Genomic DNA, 13,795 nt, shown 5'->3' on the forward strand with positions numbered 1-13,795 from the left:
CAGTCCATTCCCGTTATTCAGGGAGCAATTACTCCATTCTGTGGTCCAATCAGGGCCATTTGCTTCTCCACCTTTTCAACCATTTATTTTCCTGCTCCTGGGAGCTCTGTCAGGGCAGAGGGCAGAGGCAGAATGCTCACCCTTTACTTAGGGAAATGTGGGGGAAATGTCTTCTTGGCCATATGGTTGAAACAACTGGCTAACGTGATATTTTAAAAAATAATTTTGTTTATGAGTTTATGGTTGTCCTAGGTCTTCGTTGCTGTTTGGCTTTTGTGGTTATTCTTTGTTGCAGCATGCAGGCTTCTCATTGTGGTGGCTTCTCTTGTTGCAGAGCACAGGCTCCAGGGCGCACCGGTTTCAGTAGCTGTGGCTCGTGGACTCCGTAGTCGCGGCTCCCAGGCTCTAAAGCACAGGCTCAATGGTTGTGGTGCACGGGCTTAGTTGCTCCGAGACACATGGGATCTTCCTGGATCAGGGATCAAACCCGTGTCTTCTACATTGGCAGGCGGATTCCTTACCACTGAGCCACCGGGGAAGCCCCTAACATGACATTTTATACAATTTTGTCTGCCTGAATCATTTGGAACCCTATTAATTGGTCCCACGGTAGGTTCAGCAAGAGGCCATACTCAGAACACAGGGCCTTTATTAGACGTAAGCTCCATCCTAGAAACTCACAGGCCCACGATGGAGTGAGTTCAGTTTACATTTGTTCAGTTATGTTCAGGTGACATCACTGACAGCTGACTCACCAAACTGGTCTTCTAGAAAGAACCATGGACTCCCAGGGCTCAAGACGCTCAAGAGGTGTCCTGGACTCATCAGCCTGCCCCTGATCCTCTAGGGAATTGCCTCTCCAACCTGCAGGACACACGCCCTGGTCCTTTGCTGCAAGTCCTACAGTGATGTGGCCTTAACCTCACCAGGCAGCCCTAGGGACTGGGGCTGTTTTTGTTTGTTTTGATTTGGCCTCACCTGACAGCTGGTGGGGATCTTAGCTCCCTGACCAGAGACTGAACCCCAGCCATGGCAGTGAAAGAGCCGAGTCTAACCGATGGACTGCCAGAGAATCACACCTGTTACAAAACCTCTTTCTACATTGAGCTGAAGTCAGTTCCCCACTGTGGCTCCTGTTTCTGCTCTCTGGACCTACTCAGAGCATGTCTAATCCTCTCCTACATGCTAACTCTTCAAGACAGCGCTCATGTTTCTCTTCTCTGCTCCTCCACTGCCCACGAGTTTAACTGAATTATAGTAAGCTTATTTTACCTTTTTAAAGCAAGTAAAAAGTAAGACATTAGCAATATAATGAAGGTGCTGTGCTCCATCCCAGTCTCTTACTCCGCCTCATGTCCTGTTAGGAATTCTGCACACAAACCTATAAATATGTGCTGAGTCGCTGTCTGACTTTATGTGACCTCATGGACGGCAGCCCGTCAGGCTCCTCTGTCCATGAGATTCTCCAGACAAGAATACTGGAATGGGTTACCACGCCCTTCTCCAGGGGATCTTCCCAACCCTGGGATCGAATTCCGCGTCTCTTACATCTCCTGCATTGGCAGGCAGGTTCTTTAACACTAGCGCCACTGGGAAGCCCTGCTTGTAAATATAAATGTTTATATAATTCTTTGGACTCTGGGCTCTCAATACAGAAAAGCCTCTGGCGGGAGCAGTGCCTAATAGAAGAAAGCAGAAGGCACAGACTCATGTTTCCATGTGATGGACATTTACAATCCGTGACTACCGCTGCGTGACTGTGGGCAGTTTGTTCAACCTTAATTCAGTTTCCTCGTCTGTAAAATGGGAATAATAGTTATTGCATGTTTTTTTTTTTTTTTTTTTTTTACATTCGGGGGATTAGACTGGGCTCCTGAATCATTTACACGTGGTACTTTAAGTAGCTGTTACAATTGTTTTCTCCCTCCCACTTCACAGACGGGGAAGAGCGCCTAGAAGGGGTGAGAGGTTTGTGAGGTTTATGAGGGGTCGCAGCTAGTTAACAGCAGAGCGGAAACTTAAACACAGATCCCTGATGACTCCGGCAGGCCCGGACCCCTGCCTGCTCCCCATCGTGTTGGCGGGGGCCCGCAGACGTCCATCCTGCCAGTGCAGACCTCATCCCACAGCGCTGACGACACTGGGAGGCCTCTACCAAGTACCCAACATAACTGCAGCGAGCCCGGGCCTTGGCTGTTTGCCCTTTAGGAAGGGCGGGGGATGGGGGTGGACAACGCCGGTTCCGCAGGAGTAATTCAAAGTTAAAGGCGGTTTTCGGCCTTGCGCAGGCGCGGCGATCCCACGACGAGAGTGTTCCCAACCTTTCGAAGATTACAGCACAGTTTCTACGCGGCGGGTGCACCTCGGGCGTCGGGCCGGGGCGGGGCCCCGGACTCCAGGTCTCGGAACCGCCGGGCGGAGCAGTGCGTTCCGGCCCCTGGGCGTGGCCCCGCGCAGGTGCGGCGAGAGGCTCGAGTTTCACTGAAACTTATCCGGTTCTCGGGAGGCGTGCGCGCAGGCTCCAATCAGGGGCAGGCGGGAGGGTGGCTTCCTACCCCAGCCGAGCGGCGAGGGGGACTCAGTTTCGGGGCTGTGGTGGCGCCGGGCTCCCCGTCCGCCCGGCGTCGGCGCTGCTGGAAGGATGCGAAGCCCGAGCGCGGCGTGGCTGCTCGGGGGCGTCCTCCTGCTGGCGGCCTCTGGCTCCTGCAACCGCACCGTCCCAGGTGAGAGGCTCGGACCGGAGGGGTCGTGCTGCTCGGGAGCGGGGGTCTCGGGCGCCGTGGGCGGGAGGCGGACGCCGGGTGGATGCGCGAAGGGTGAGTGCGACCGTCGCCTCCTCCTCCCCGCACTCGGCGGCTCAGCTCCCGGCTTCGGAGCGGGGGTCTCCGGGGCCCCAGCTGGGACCACCAGCAGGGGCTGAAGCCTGGGGAGGCGAGCGGAAGAGAGCGGGGTGCTCGCGTCTTCAGAGGCCCCGGGGGGCTGAGTCCCTCGGGCCCCCCCCCCCCGCTTAGGTTTCTTTGCAAACACTAGTCATTAAGGAGCTTTCGCACACTTTTCAGATTCTTTCCTGTCTAGTCCTGCGCGACCTGCGGAGTTAGCGGGTTGAGAGCGGGATGGAGCCCGCGGCCTGGGAACTTTCTGAGTCGCTTTCTGAGCCTCCTGCAACTTTTGGAGGCCCCTCTTTGGGGTCGGCCCTCGTCATTCAACCCGCCTCCCCTTCTCCGGGGCCGCCAGCTCCTCTGGGACGGTTCGTGGCCCGAGTGGGGAAGCCAGGGCCGGGCCCCGTTGGTTCTTCGGGTGCCAGGCGCTCGCCCCGGGTTGTAGGCCAGTCGAACAGGTGAACGAATGGAACTTCTTGAACCCTGCTTTACATTCGACCAGGTGACCTCTGGGCCCCGGGTTTCCCGGCCCTTCCGTGCCACACTGGCTGGCTGCCACAGGTCCGAAGGCCCGAGGCTGCCCGCCCCGGGCACGGAAGTACCCGGGAGCCGTCCCTGGGGGCGCGCAGGTACCAGCTTATGCGCCGCAGCCGGTGCCCGGGGGTGTGCTCGGACTTGTCAGGAGGGAGGGGGAATCTCCAGGGCTGAGCTGCTCTCCCAGGGCGCGGGCGCTCTTAGGCCGGGTATTGCCTTCAATTCAGTTCAGTCGCTCAGTCGTGTCCAACTCTTTGCGACTCCATGGACTGCAGCACGCCAGGCTTCCCTGTCCACCAACTCCCGGGGCCTACTCAAACTCATACTGTGACGCTAACAGATGGCGAGCCTTAAAAGGGAAGTTTTTGTTTCCCTGCGAAATTTGTAGACCTGTTGTTAAGACAGGTTCTCACTTTTATCCTCTTCATGAAGACATTGTGAAAGAGCAAATCTCTGTGAATTTGAATCAGAAGAATGTGATTCTTTTCCTTCTGCAGTTACAGAAAAGGGTATTATTATGGTGGATACTTCAAAAACTACACCCCTGGTACACATTTTATTGTCAGCGTTAGAATAAAGATATTTATTTCCTGGAAGTACTGAAACTGTGATGAATACATGTCCCTTTACCGTTCTGTTTTTAAACTTACAAACTTAAAATTTAGGAGCAAGGTTTAGTATGTATAGACATCTTCTGTAAAATGTGAGGATGTGGATTCCTCTATTTTATGATCCAGACAATTCCAATAGGAAGCTTGCCTGAGTGTTTGGCTTGCTCTTGTTTACAAAGTGAGGGGCAGGAGCTGGGAGGATTTCTGAAGTATAAGGCAGACTTCATTTAACAACACAACAGATATCAAGTTAGTTGTTAAACAGAACTATTCACTATTGCACTTTTTTCCCTTCCACATACTTTTATTCCTTTTCAGGGTAACTTTGCTAAAGGGTCAGTTCAGTAACAGTGAGACTTCAGGTGGATGGAGCTTTCTTCACAACTTGAAACTAAGCTGATTTTAATTAAGAAACATGGCATCACCAGTGTTTCTGACCTTCAGCACCTGTCTTTGCTCACCCCCTTCAGTCTGGCCCTCTTGTATCCCCCTCAGTTTGCAGCAAGATGCATCCTAGACTTTTCTTCCCAAAGGTTTTTCCCCCAAACACTGCCTTATGGAAGGGAACTCAGCCTAGAGAGTAACCTTATCATTTCACAGATGGGGGCCGCTGAATTGAGGGGGAGAGGCAAGGAAAACTGTCCATCATACCCCTGCTTTCTTTTCTATCACAAGAGTGTGTATGTTAGTGGCTTGGCTCTTTGTGACCCCAAGGACTGTAGCCCTCCAGGTTCCTCTGTCCATGGAATTCTCCAGGCAAGAATACTGGAGAGGGTAGCTGTTCCCTTTTCTGGAGGATCTTTCTGACCCAGGGATAGAACCCCGGTCTCCTGCATTGCAGGTGGATTCTTTACCATCTGAGTGATGGATAGTTATTTCTGTAAATAGTTTTATCTCTCCCCCAACTGGATCACATACTCCAGGAGGCCAGGGACCCCTAATGGCACCTCCATCACCACGGTTCAACACATCTCTTTCCCTAAAGGACCTCAGTAAATAGTGAATGAAAAATGAAGTAAAGGGACTGGCCCAGAGTTACCTGGCAGTTGATGGCAGTTTGGCATTTAAGTTGGCTTTTTTCAGGTACTTAATTCTTTCCACCGTGTCACAAGTCTAAGAAGTCCCCTGTAAAGCAGTCATTCCATTTTTCTTTTGGACATTGAAACTTGTGTTCCCTTTGTAATTGGTCATTAATGACACAAGCCGTATGTGATTACTGTAAAGGAAAAATAAGTCCAAAAAGGAGGCGGCATTAATTAAATCACCCTCATTACCCAAAGCATTGCTAACATTTTGGTTTCTAGCCTTTCTAATGCTTTCATACATCCACGCACAAAATATGTATTCATAAATAGAGAAACAATTTTGTACACCTATGTGTTTATATAAACATCAGTCAGTTGTCATTGCTCAGTCACTAGGCTAGGTCCGACTCTTTGCAGCTCCTCTGTCCTCTAATATCTCTTGGAGTTTGCCCAAATTCATGTCCACTGAGTTGGTGATGCTACCTAACCATCTCATCCTCTGCTGCCCCCTTCTCATTTTGCCCTCAGTCTTTCCCAGTATCAGGGTCTTTTCCAATGAGTAAAAGTAAACATCAGTAGTGAGTAAACATCAATGACCAAACATTAGTAGCATGTTAGTAAATATAAAACATTTTTAATGAATCTAAAATGTTACCAGTGGATGTATAATAATTTTTAACAGGTCCTCTGTTGATAGGCTCATGGGCTATTTTCCATGTTTTGTAATAAGAGAGGACACTGCAATGAACGTGAAGATGGGACCTTAAATTTGTGTTTGGTCACCTGCCTGACCTTGTAGTTACTAATTAATTTTGATAGGTGATGTTTTAGTGAAGTGCGTGTTTGACTTTCTTACGGTTTTATTAGCTGGGCAAATGTTGAGAGGAAAACAGTTCATCCTGAAAGAATACAAGAAATTTGACTAAAGTGTCCCTAGAGAGGGTACCAAGTAATGGAAGCTTTTCTTTTTTGATCTAGGCTCCCAAAGTTCAGAGCAAAAGGATATTTGAGGGTGAGGAGGATAATAGGGGAAAGAACACAAGAGGAGAGTTTAAACAAATAAAGTAGCTACTCTATACCTGCTTATGTTGGTGGGGGGTGGGCCACAGGAGGAAGCTTAATATAGCAAAGAGCAGGGAACGTTTTTAAAGTTAAAAGTGCAAATCAAAAAGGTTAAAAGTGAAACATCCCCGTTCTCTCCCTTCTTCACTCACAACAGACTTCTTTATGCAGAAATGCATGTGTTCCCTGCAGTAAGGAAGGCTCATACTCTACATGCTGTCCTACAGGTTTTTTTTTTTTTTTCTGCAGGTTTTTTTAACCTATATGATCTAGTCATGGTCAATATAGGAAAATCTGCCCACACTTCTGTAGGGGGCACATTATTCATTGTATAAATGCCATAAATTACTGAACTCGCCTTTTTTGTTTTTCGATGGACATTGAAACTGTCATTTTTGTTTTACCATGGTAAATAATATTCTAGTAAATATTCTTGTACATAGACTATTTTTGTGTACTTTAGCTAGTATACATGCAGAACAAATTCCTGGCAGTAAGTCAGTGGGTCATAGGGCAAGCACACTTAAAATTTTTGATATTTTGCCAAATTGCCCTTCGAATAGATTACACCAGTTTACACGCCCCTGAAAAAGCAATCCAAATGACACAGAAGGGTGTAAAGGTAAAAAACAGTAAAATTCTCCCCTCCCCACCCATTTTACTCTAGAGATGGCCAGAGTCTATGGTGTAGTGGGTGTTTTCCTAGACTTCAGATTTGTTGACAAATTATAATTTTGTTATATAGATGGAAGCATATTATTCCACCAGGTGCTTTTTCAGTTGACACTATATTGTGACTGTCATTGCATTTCAGTGTTTATTAAGTAGCTCATCTTCACCCTGTAAAATAGAAAAGATGTTTTCTGGTTTACAGATGGATTATAGAGTTAGAAGCTGGGATGGCACCCGTTCTAGACAAGTTCTGTGAGTTGAGGACCCTGTGTGAGGTAGAAGCCTGTGCCCTGTGCTTCAGGGCACTTTGAGCAGCAGCTCGACATTTACCAGTGTTAGTGCTGAGTAGTTCTAGCGCTGCTCAGTCACACCAACTGGCATGCTGGTTATGTGCTCTGCCACTGGGTTGATGGACACAGCTAATATGAATGGCGTTTTAGAGTGCAGTCATTCAGGGTTCTATGTGCGAATATTCTCAGGAAATCTTTCTTCCTCACTCTTTGAATCCTTCCCTTTTTGTAGTATTTCTGGTTAATTTCCTCCCCCCCACCTTTATTTTAGTATCCTTACATAAAATAGTTTTTTATCTCTTTGCATGAACTTTTGTGACCTGGTGTATGTTTTTTTTTTTTTATGGAAAATTCTAGACACATGAAGATAGAATGTTGCAGTGAATCCCTGGTACCCCTCAGTCAGCTTTAGTAATGACACCTCAGCCTACTTCCTGCCTTCCATCATTCTTTAACAGGTTTATTAAGATGTAACCTGCAAACCATACAGTTCACCTGTTTAAAGTCTATAATTCAATGCCTTTTAGACTATTCACAGATAATCTACCCATCGTCACAATCAACTTTAGAATATTTTTTTACCCTATAAGAACACTCCACCCTATTCCTTAGCCATCATCCCCCCAGTTTGCCCCATTCCCCAGCTCCTGGCAACCACTCATCTGTTTTTTGTCTGTGGATTTGCCTATTCAGAACATTTATTATAAATGGACTCCTACAACACATACTCCTGAGGCTTCTTTCAAAAGCATAATCTTTTCAAGCTTCACCTGTGTTGTAGCATGTATCAGTACTTCGTTTCCTTTTATTGCTAAGTCATGTTCCATTGTAGGCATAGACCACATTTTGTTTATCCATTCATCAGGTGATGGACATCTGGGTTATTTCTCCTTTGGGGCTCTGATGAATATTCTGTTCTTAACATTCCTGTACAGGTTTCTGTGTTTTCCTGTGTCCTGGGTGTATACTTAGGAGTAGGAATTGCTGGGTTATAGGGCAATTCTGTAGTGAACCGTTCGAGGAACTGCCAGATGGTTTTGCACAGTGACTGTCCCACTTTACCTTCCCACCAGCCGTGTCTTAGGTAGAAGAGGAAAAAATGATGACAACACATACAAGTTATCAGATAAGCTTGTGAGTAGGTTGAACATCTTTCCTGGTATAAACGTGTCATGGTGAAGGGTTGCTCTTCCCCAGAAATAAAGTCGGGGCCTTCTGTGTCTTTACATTGCCCCTCACTTTGTTCCGCAGGTCGATGGACACTTGGTTGGGGCAGGATGTAGGCTGGCCATGCCATTCATTCGTGATTTCTAAAGTTTAATTCATAATTTCGGGATGAAAGTGGAAGTTGTTAAAGCTTAGCATATTACTTGCTTAAATGTCAGAATACAAATTTGTCTGAACAGAAATCGTGTACCCAGCTGCCCAGTGACCTTGAGATCAGAAGGCTTGCTGCCCGCTCTTCCCCATGGGCAGGTCTCCAGGAAGCCCTCAGAGAAGCGGGAGACCCGTGCCCTGGCTGAGGCTGTCCTTGTATCTAGAGAGACAGTGTGTCTGAACTCCTGGGAACCTTGCTGTGTTGGACTTTGGGCTAAGGAGTGAAGGGCCAGGCTGAGTTGTCTTGCAGCACAAATGAGATAGATGGCCATTATGAGAACAGTTGGAGACTAATGAGTGTGGACAGTTTGTAGAACTAAATGACATACTGTCAGTTTTTTCTGGGATTCATAGAAATCATTGTTATGTTGTACACATACTTCATAACCCTCCCATTAAAAAAAAATACCCATTGTAAAGACACACACACACACACACACACACACACACACACACACACACACACACACACACACACACCAGGGGGACTTCCCTAGTGGTCCGAAAGTTTAGACTTCATCTTTGAATGCAGGTGGTGCAGGTTCGATCCCTGGTCAGGGAGCGAAGATCCCATGTGCCACATGGCCAAAAAAACGAAACATAAAATAGAAGCAATATTGTAACAAATTCAGTAAAGACTTAAAAAATAGAAAATTAGGATTTAAAAAAATAACAACAGCAGGCACATAAATCCAGACCATAGAAATCCCAATAATCCCACCACCCATCAAAAGCCCCCGGAAGCATTCTGGGTGCCCCTCCTTCTGTCTTCTTTCTCTTCCTTCACACAGTGCGGGAAACTTTCTTCATCTACACTGCCCTGGAGAAAGGCAGGCCCGCCTAACACTGTCCTCTTGGGCTTCCGCCCGTTCTTGCTCAGTCGTTTCGCTTCTGCTGCTTTTTCTGCTCAGCTGCTGTCCTCCTTTTCTCCTCTGCCCGAGCTTTCTGGTGGTAACTGAAGTGCTGGGCACCATCTTGCCCGTGACCTTCCCACCGGCCGTTCTTTCTCTGAAGCGCTTGTGTTTGGACAAGCCAGCATCTCTGTGGAAACACTGATTTCTGTAATGACCCTTGTCCGCCTTGCCTTTCTTGTGCAGGAAACAAGTCTAAAGGAAGAAGCCTCATTGGTAACGTGGATAAGTCACCTGTGGTCACTGGCAGAGGCGTGACAGTGAAACCAGGCTTTTCCGTGGATGAGTTTTCTACCTCCGTCCTCACTGGAAAGCTGACTACTGTCTTTCTTCCAGTTGTCTACACAATCGTATTCGTGGTTGGTTTGCCAAGCAATGGCATGGCCCTGTGGGTCTTTCTTTTCCGAACAAAGAAGAAGCACCCCGCTGTGATTTACATGGCCAACCTGGCCTTGGCCGACCTCCTCTCGGTTACCTGGTTCCCTTTGAAGATCGCGTATCACATCCATGGCAACAACTGGATTTACGGGGAGTCTCTTTGCAAGGTGCTCATTGGCTTTTTCTACGGCAACATGTACTGCTCCATCCTCTTCATGACCTGCCTCAGCGTGCAGAGATACTGGGTTATCGTGAACCCCATGGTGCACCCCAAGAAGCAGGCAAACATTGCCATCGGCGTCTCTCTGGGAATATGGCTGCTCATTCTGCTGCTTACCATCCCCTTGTACGTCGTGAAGCAGACCTCCTATATCCGGGCCCTTAATATCACGACCTGTCACGACGTTTTGCCGGAGGAGGTGCTGGTGGGAGACATGTTCAATTACTTCCTGTCTCTGGCCATCGGAGTCTTTCTGTTCCCAGCTTTCCTCACGGCCTCAGCCTATGTGCTCATGATCCGGACCCTCCAGTCTTCTGCCATGGATGAGAGCTCAGGAAAGAAGAGGCGGAGGGCCATCAAGCTCATTGTCACCGTCCTGGCCATGTACCTGATCTGCTTCACTCCCAGTAACCTTCTGCTCGTGGTGCACTACTTCCTGATTAAGACCCGGGGCCAGAGTCACGTCTACGCCCTGTACATCGTGGCCCTCTGCCTCTCCACCCTCAACAGCTGCATCGACCCCTTTGTCTATTACTTCATTTCACAGGACTTCAGGGATCACGCCAAGAACGCCCTTCTCTGCCGGAGCGTCCGTACTGTAAAGCGGATGCAGGTATCCCTCTCGTCAAAGAAATTCTCGGGGAAATCCAGCTCTTACTCTTCAAGTTCAACCAGTGTCAAAGGCTCCTACTGAGTGGCCCGGTTCCTCAGTGGAAGTTCTGCTGGAGGTTTTGGAGCCTGCTTACCATTCCGGAGATGCTTCTGTTGTTTCTTAACCAAGTAGGTTTCACCACATACCATGTATATGCAGCACCTCTCAGGGTTGCTGGAAGCTTCCCTGTTTGCATGAGGAAAGTCCCCCAAATTCACGAGGAATGTCAGTTTCAGAATTTCTCTACTCAGGGGCTCCCAGAAATGGAACTGATCGAAGCAGACTTTTCAGATGGTGCAGAAAAGACAGAAACCCCATGATATGCAGAGACTAGTCTTGGCGTGAAGGCTTAAGTTTTTAGCTGCAACTATGTCTCTTTTACATCTGGGGTGGGTCCAGCTGTATTAGGGCTTCAGGGCCCTCAGAGAAGATCAGTACAGTTGACTGGCTATACAGATGAGGAAACTAAAGAGGTCGGGGAGCTGCCCCAAGTCAGGTTTCCAACCAATGGCAACAAGTTTGAATGGTGGGGTTCTTGTACCACTTTGTCAAAATCATTGTGTATCTTGTTTGAAAATGTAGACTTATTGTACTCAGGAATCAGAGCTCAGAGTCTGGGGCAGGGCCCAGGAACCTGCATTTTAACAAGTCTTTCTTACACTCCAGTGTTTGGGAACCTTTGGTCTGGGTACTGCTTCCACTTGACAAGGAGCCATGGCAATTTTTGAAAAATAAAGCAAAACAGAACATTTTGTGTCTCTTTCCCATCCAGTTCAGAACAAAGTCTGCTCATTGACTTATTGGGACTTCCAGTCATTTCTTTATTAATGCTTTGAGCTTTTGTATGTATCATTATCACTTCAAGGAAAATACAACAGGCATGTTAAATGTGGAAAAGCTAATTTTGTGTCTTTACTGACTTCAGTGAAATCTTCAGGTTGTCTGAATAGTAGATTTTTTTCACAATTAAGAGTTTACCACTTAGTATTTTTAAAAATTATTGTTGGACTATTTATTGCCAGTTTTGTTGACTTTTTGTCAAACATGAAATGATAAAGCCGTCTCTTGAGTTTGAACCACATTTGTTTGGAAAAGAACACTAAAATAGAGATGATTTGCAATGTATTTAAAGAGGTACTTGACTCCAAGCTGACTTTATGCAACTGTTGTATTTGTGACCTTTTAAAATAATTGTTTTACTGTATGATTGATTTATAAATAACACATGACTTTTATTTTTTATGACTTATCTCTGAATTGTGTGGTTTTTGCTTTCATTTTTGTTTTCGAGGAAGGGAGAGTAGGGAAACAAAGGTATCACACTTCTAAGAAGAAATGAAAGTGATTCTCACATCTTATTTTTATGTAAAGAGGATCATATTGTATACATTGCCCTGTAATAATTATTTTTCTTTTAACTACATTTTAGAATTCACATGTCTGCATCTATGGATTGACCTCCATTTTTAAAGAATACAAGCTACTTACTATTTGGGGTGTATTGTGAGGTTTTAGGCATCTGGTCATCTCCATACCTATGGCTCCTGGAGTTGTTTCTCTCTCCCTCTCTTTTTTCCTCTGTTAAGACAGTGCCACACAGAACATCTGTATGTAGACATCTTTGTGAGTATTTCTGTAGGACGAGGGCTTCCCTTGTGGGTCAGCAGATAAAGAGTCTGTCTGCATTGTGGGAGACTTGGGTTTGATCCCTGGGTTGGGAAGATCCCCTGGAGAAGGGAACAGCTACCCACTCCAGTATTCTGGCCTGGAGAATTCCATGGATTGTATAGTCCATGGAGTCGCAAAGAGTCAGACACGACTGAGTGACTTTCACTTTCATTGTAGGATGAGTTCCAGAAAGTAGAATGGCCAGGTCAAAAGTTGGGTGCTCATTTTAAATTTTGGTGACACTTGCCAAATGGCCTTCAGTAACGTATACTTCTACCAGAAAGTGTGTTTGCACTTATTTCCTGAAGTGCTCATCCATCAGTCTTCAGAAATGTTGAAAACGTCCATTGCGTGAGTTCGTGCTGAAGCGGCACAGCCTCCCGCCTGGCAGGGCTGAATTCTGACTCCATGATTTCTTTGTTTTGGTTTCCTGATTTGGTTTCCTGAGGAAGATGCTTCTCTGTGCCTCAGTTTCTTGTTTGTAAAATGTGGATTAGGATGAAACTTCTGGCACGTACTCATAAGTTTAATGTCGCATTATTACTGTTCATCTCTGACGACTGACGTGATCTCATTTCTGGTCTGCCGCCGTTTGTGGCCAGATACACCCTGCCTTCCTTGCCCGCTCAGCTTTCAGTCTCCTAGCAGGCTTCCTCATGGTGGGCTTGCTCCCATTTTACAGGTGGGAAAGCAAAAGATGGTCTACCCAGGGTAAAAGTGAGCAGAAACAAGGGGCTCACAGGCTCAACCAGTGGAAAGCATTTTTTTGGTCTTTGCTATTTCTTTATTAGTCATTTTTATAATAACCTACGGATAGTAAAAAAAAAAAAAAAAAAAAAATCAGTAAAAATATATAAAATGAAAAATGTACTTCTTTGCCACGCATGTCCATTCTTATCTCACAAAGGTAACCAATTTTTATAATTGTTTATAGAAAAAATATATATATTGTATGTAATACTTTTAAAATAAGAATGAATGTGTTTGTGTATGTAAGTACATATATGTATATGTATATGCCAACTTCTAAATCATTTCACATGGATCTTCCTCAGTTTTTTCAGTGACTAGGTAGTTTTCTGCCTAGTGATTGATCATACTGAGTGATCATAATTTAATCCCTACCCTATGGAAGTAGTGTTTTTCTTGGTTCATTTTCACCAGATCTGTGAATCTACGTGAAGAAGTGTACAAGAAATGATGTGGGAAATAGAATCATAAGAGTGTCTGCTGAATCAAATGCTCCTCTAACCGTGTTTGTTTCTCTCTCCTTTGAGGAGCGGCTCTCGAAGGCCCTGCCCTGCCTGGATCAGGTCCCTGCCAGGGCAGGAGGGGCAGGCGGGCGGGGGAACTCTGGCCCTGGGCTCGGGAGTGCCCTGGGTGTGCCTGTCTTCCCTCTGTGTTCCCCAGCTTGCTGGGCTCTGATTTTGCTAAACTGCCTGACAGTTTGCCTGTTGCACTCCCCTGGCTCTGGTGACTGAAGGAGGCTCTCTCAGTCTGAAAGCGAATGTGGATT

The 13,795-nt window shown here is 46.5% G+C and overlaps 1 protein-coding gene across 1 annotated transcript; it reads left to right on the forward strand.

Annotated features, from left to right (window-relative positions):
* The first annotated feature begins 2,340 nt into the window (after positions 1–2,340).
* F2RL1 (F2R like trypsin receptor 1) lies at positions 2,341–11,856 on the forward strand. The gene is made up of 2 exons (XM_061430012.1): positions 2,341–2,723; positions 9,548–11,856. The coding sequence occupies exons 1-2, from the start codon at positions 2,642–2,644 to the stop codon at positions 10,651–10,653; spliced, it is 1,188 nt and encodes a 395-aa protein (XP_061285996.1). The 5' UTR covers positions 2,341–2,641; the 3' UTR covers positions 10,654–11,856.
* The last annotated feature ends 1,939 nt before the right edge of the window (positions 11,857–13,795 follow it).

Source organism: Bos javanicus, chromosome 10 (genome assembly GCF_032452875.1).
Source record: "Bos javanicus breed banteng chromosome 10, ARS-OSU_banteng_1.0, whole genome shotgun sequence".
NCBI classification, from domain to species: Eukaryota; Metazoa; Chordata; class Mammalia; order Artiodactyla; family Bovidae; genus Bos; species Bos javanicus.

What these genes read in the sequence shown, in the direction of transcription:
- F2RL1 (XM_061430012.1), top strand. Translation starts at nt 2,642, where the DNA reads ATGCGAAGCCCGAGCGCGGCGTGGCTGCTCGGGGGCGTCCTCCTGCTG. An exon ending in CTGCAACCGCACCGTCCCAG is followed by an intron (nt 2,724 to 9,547) that starts GTGAGAGGCTCG and finishes TTTCTTGTGCAG; the next exon opens with GAAACAAGTCTAAAGGAAGA.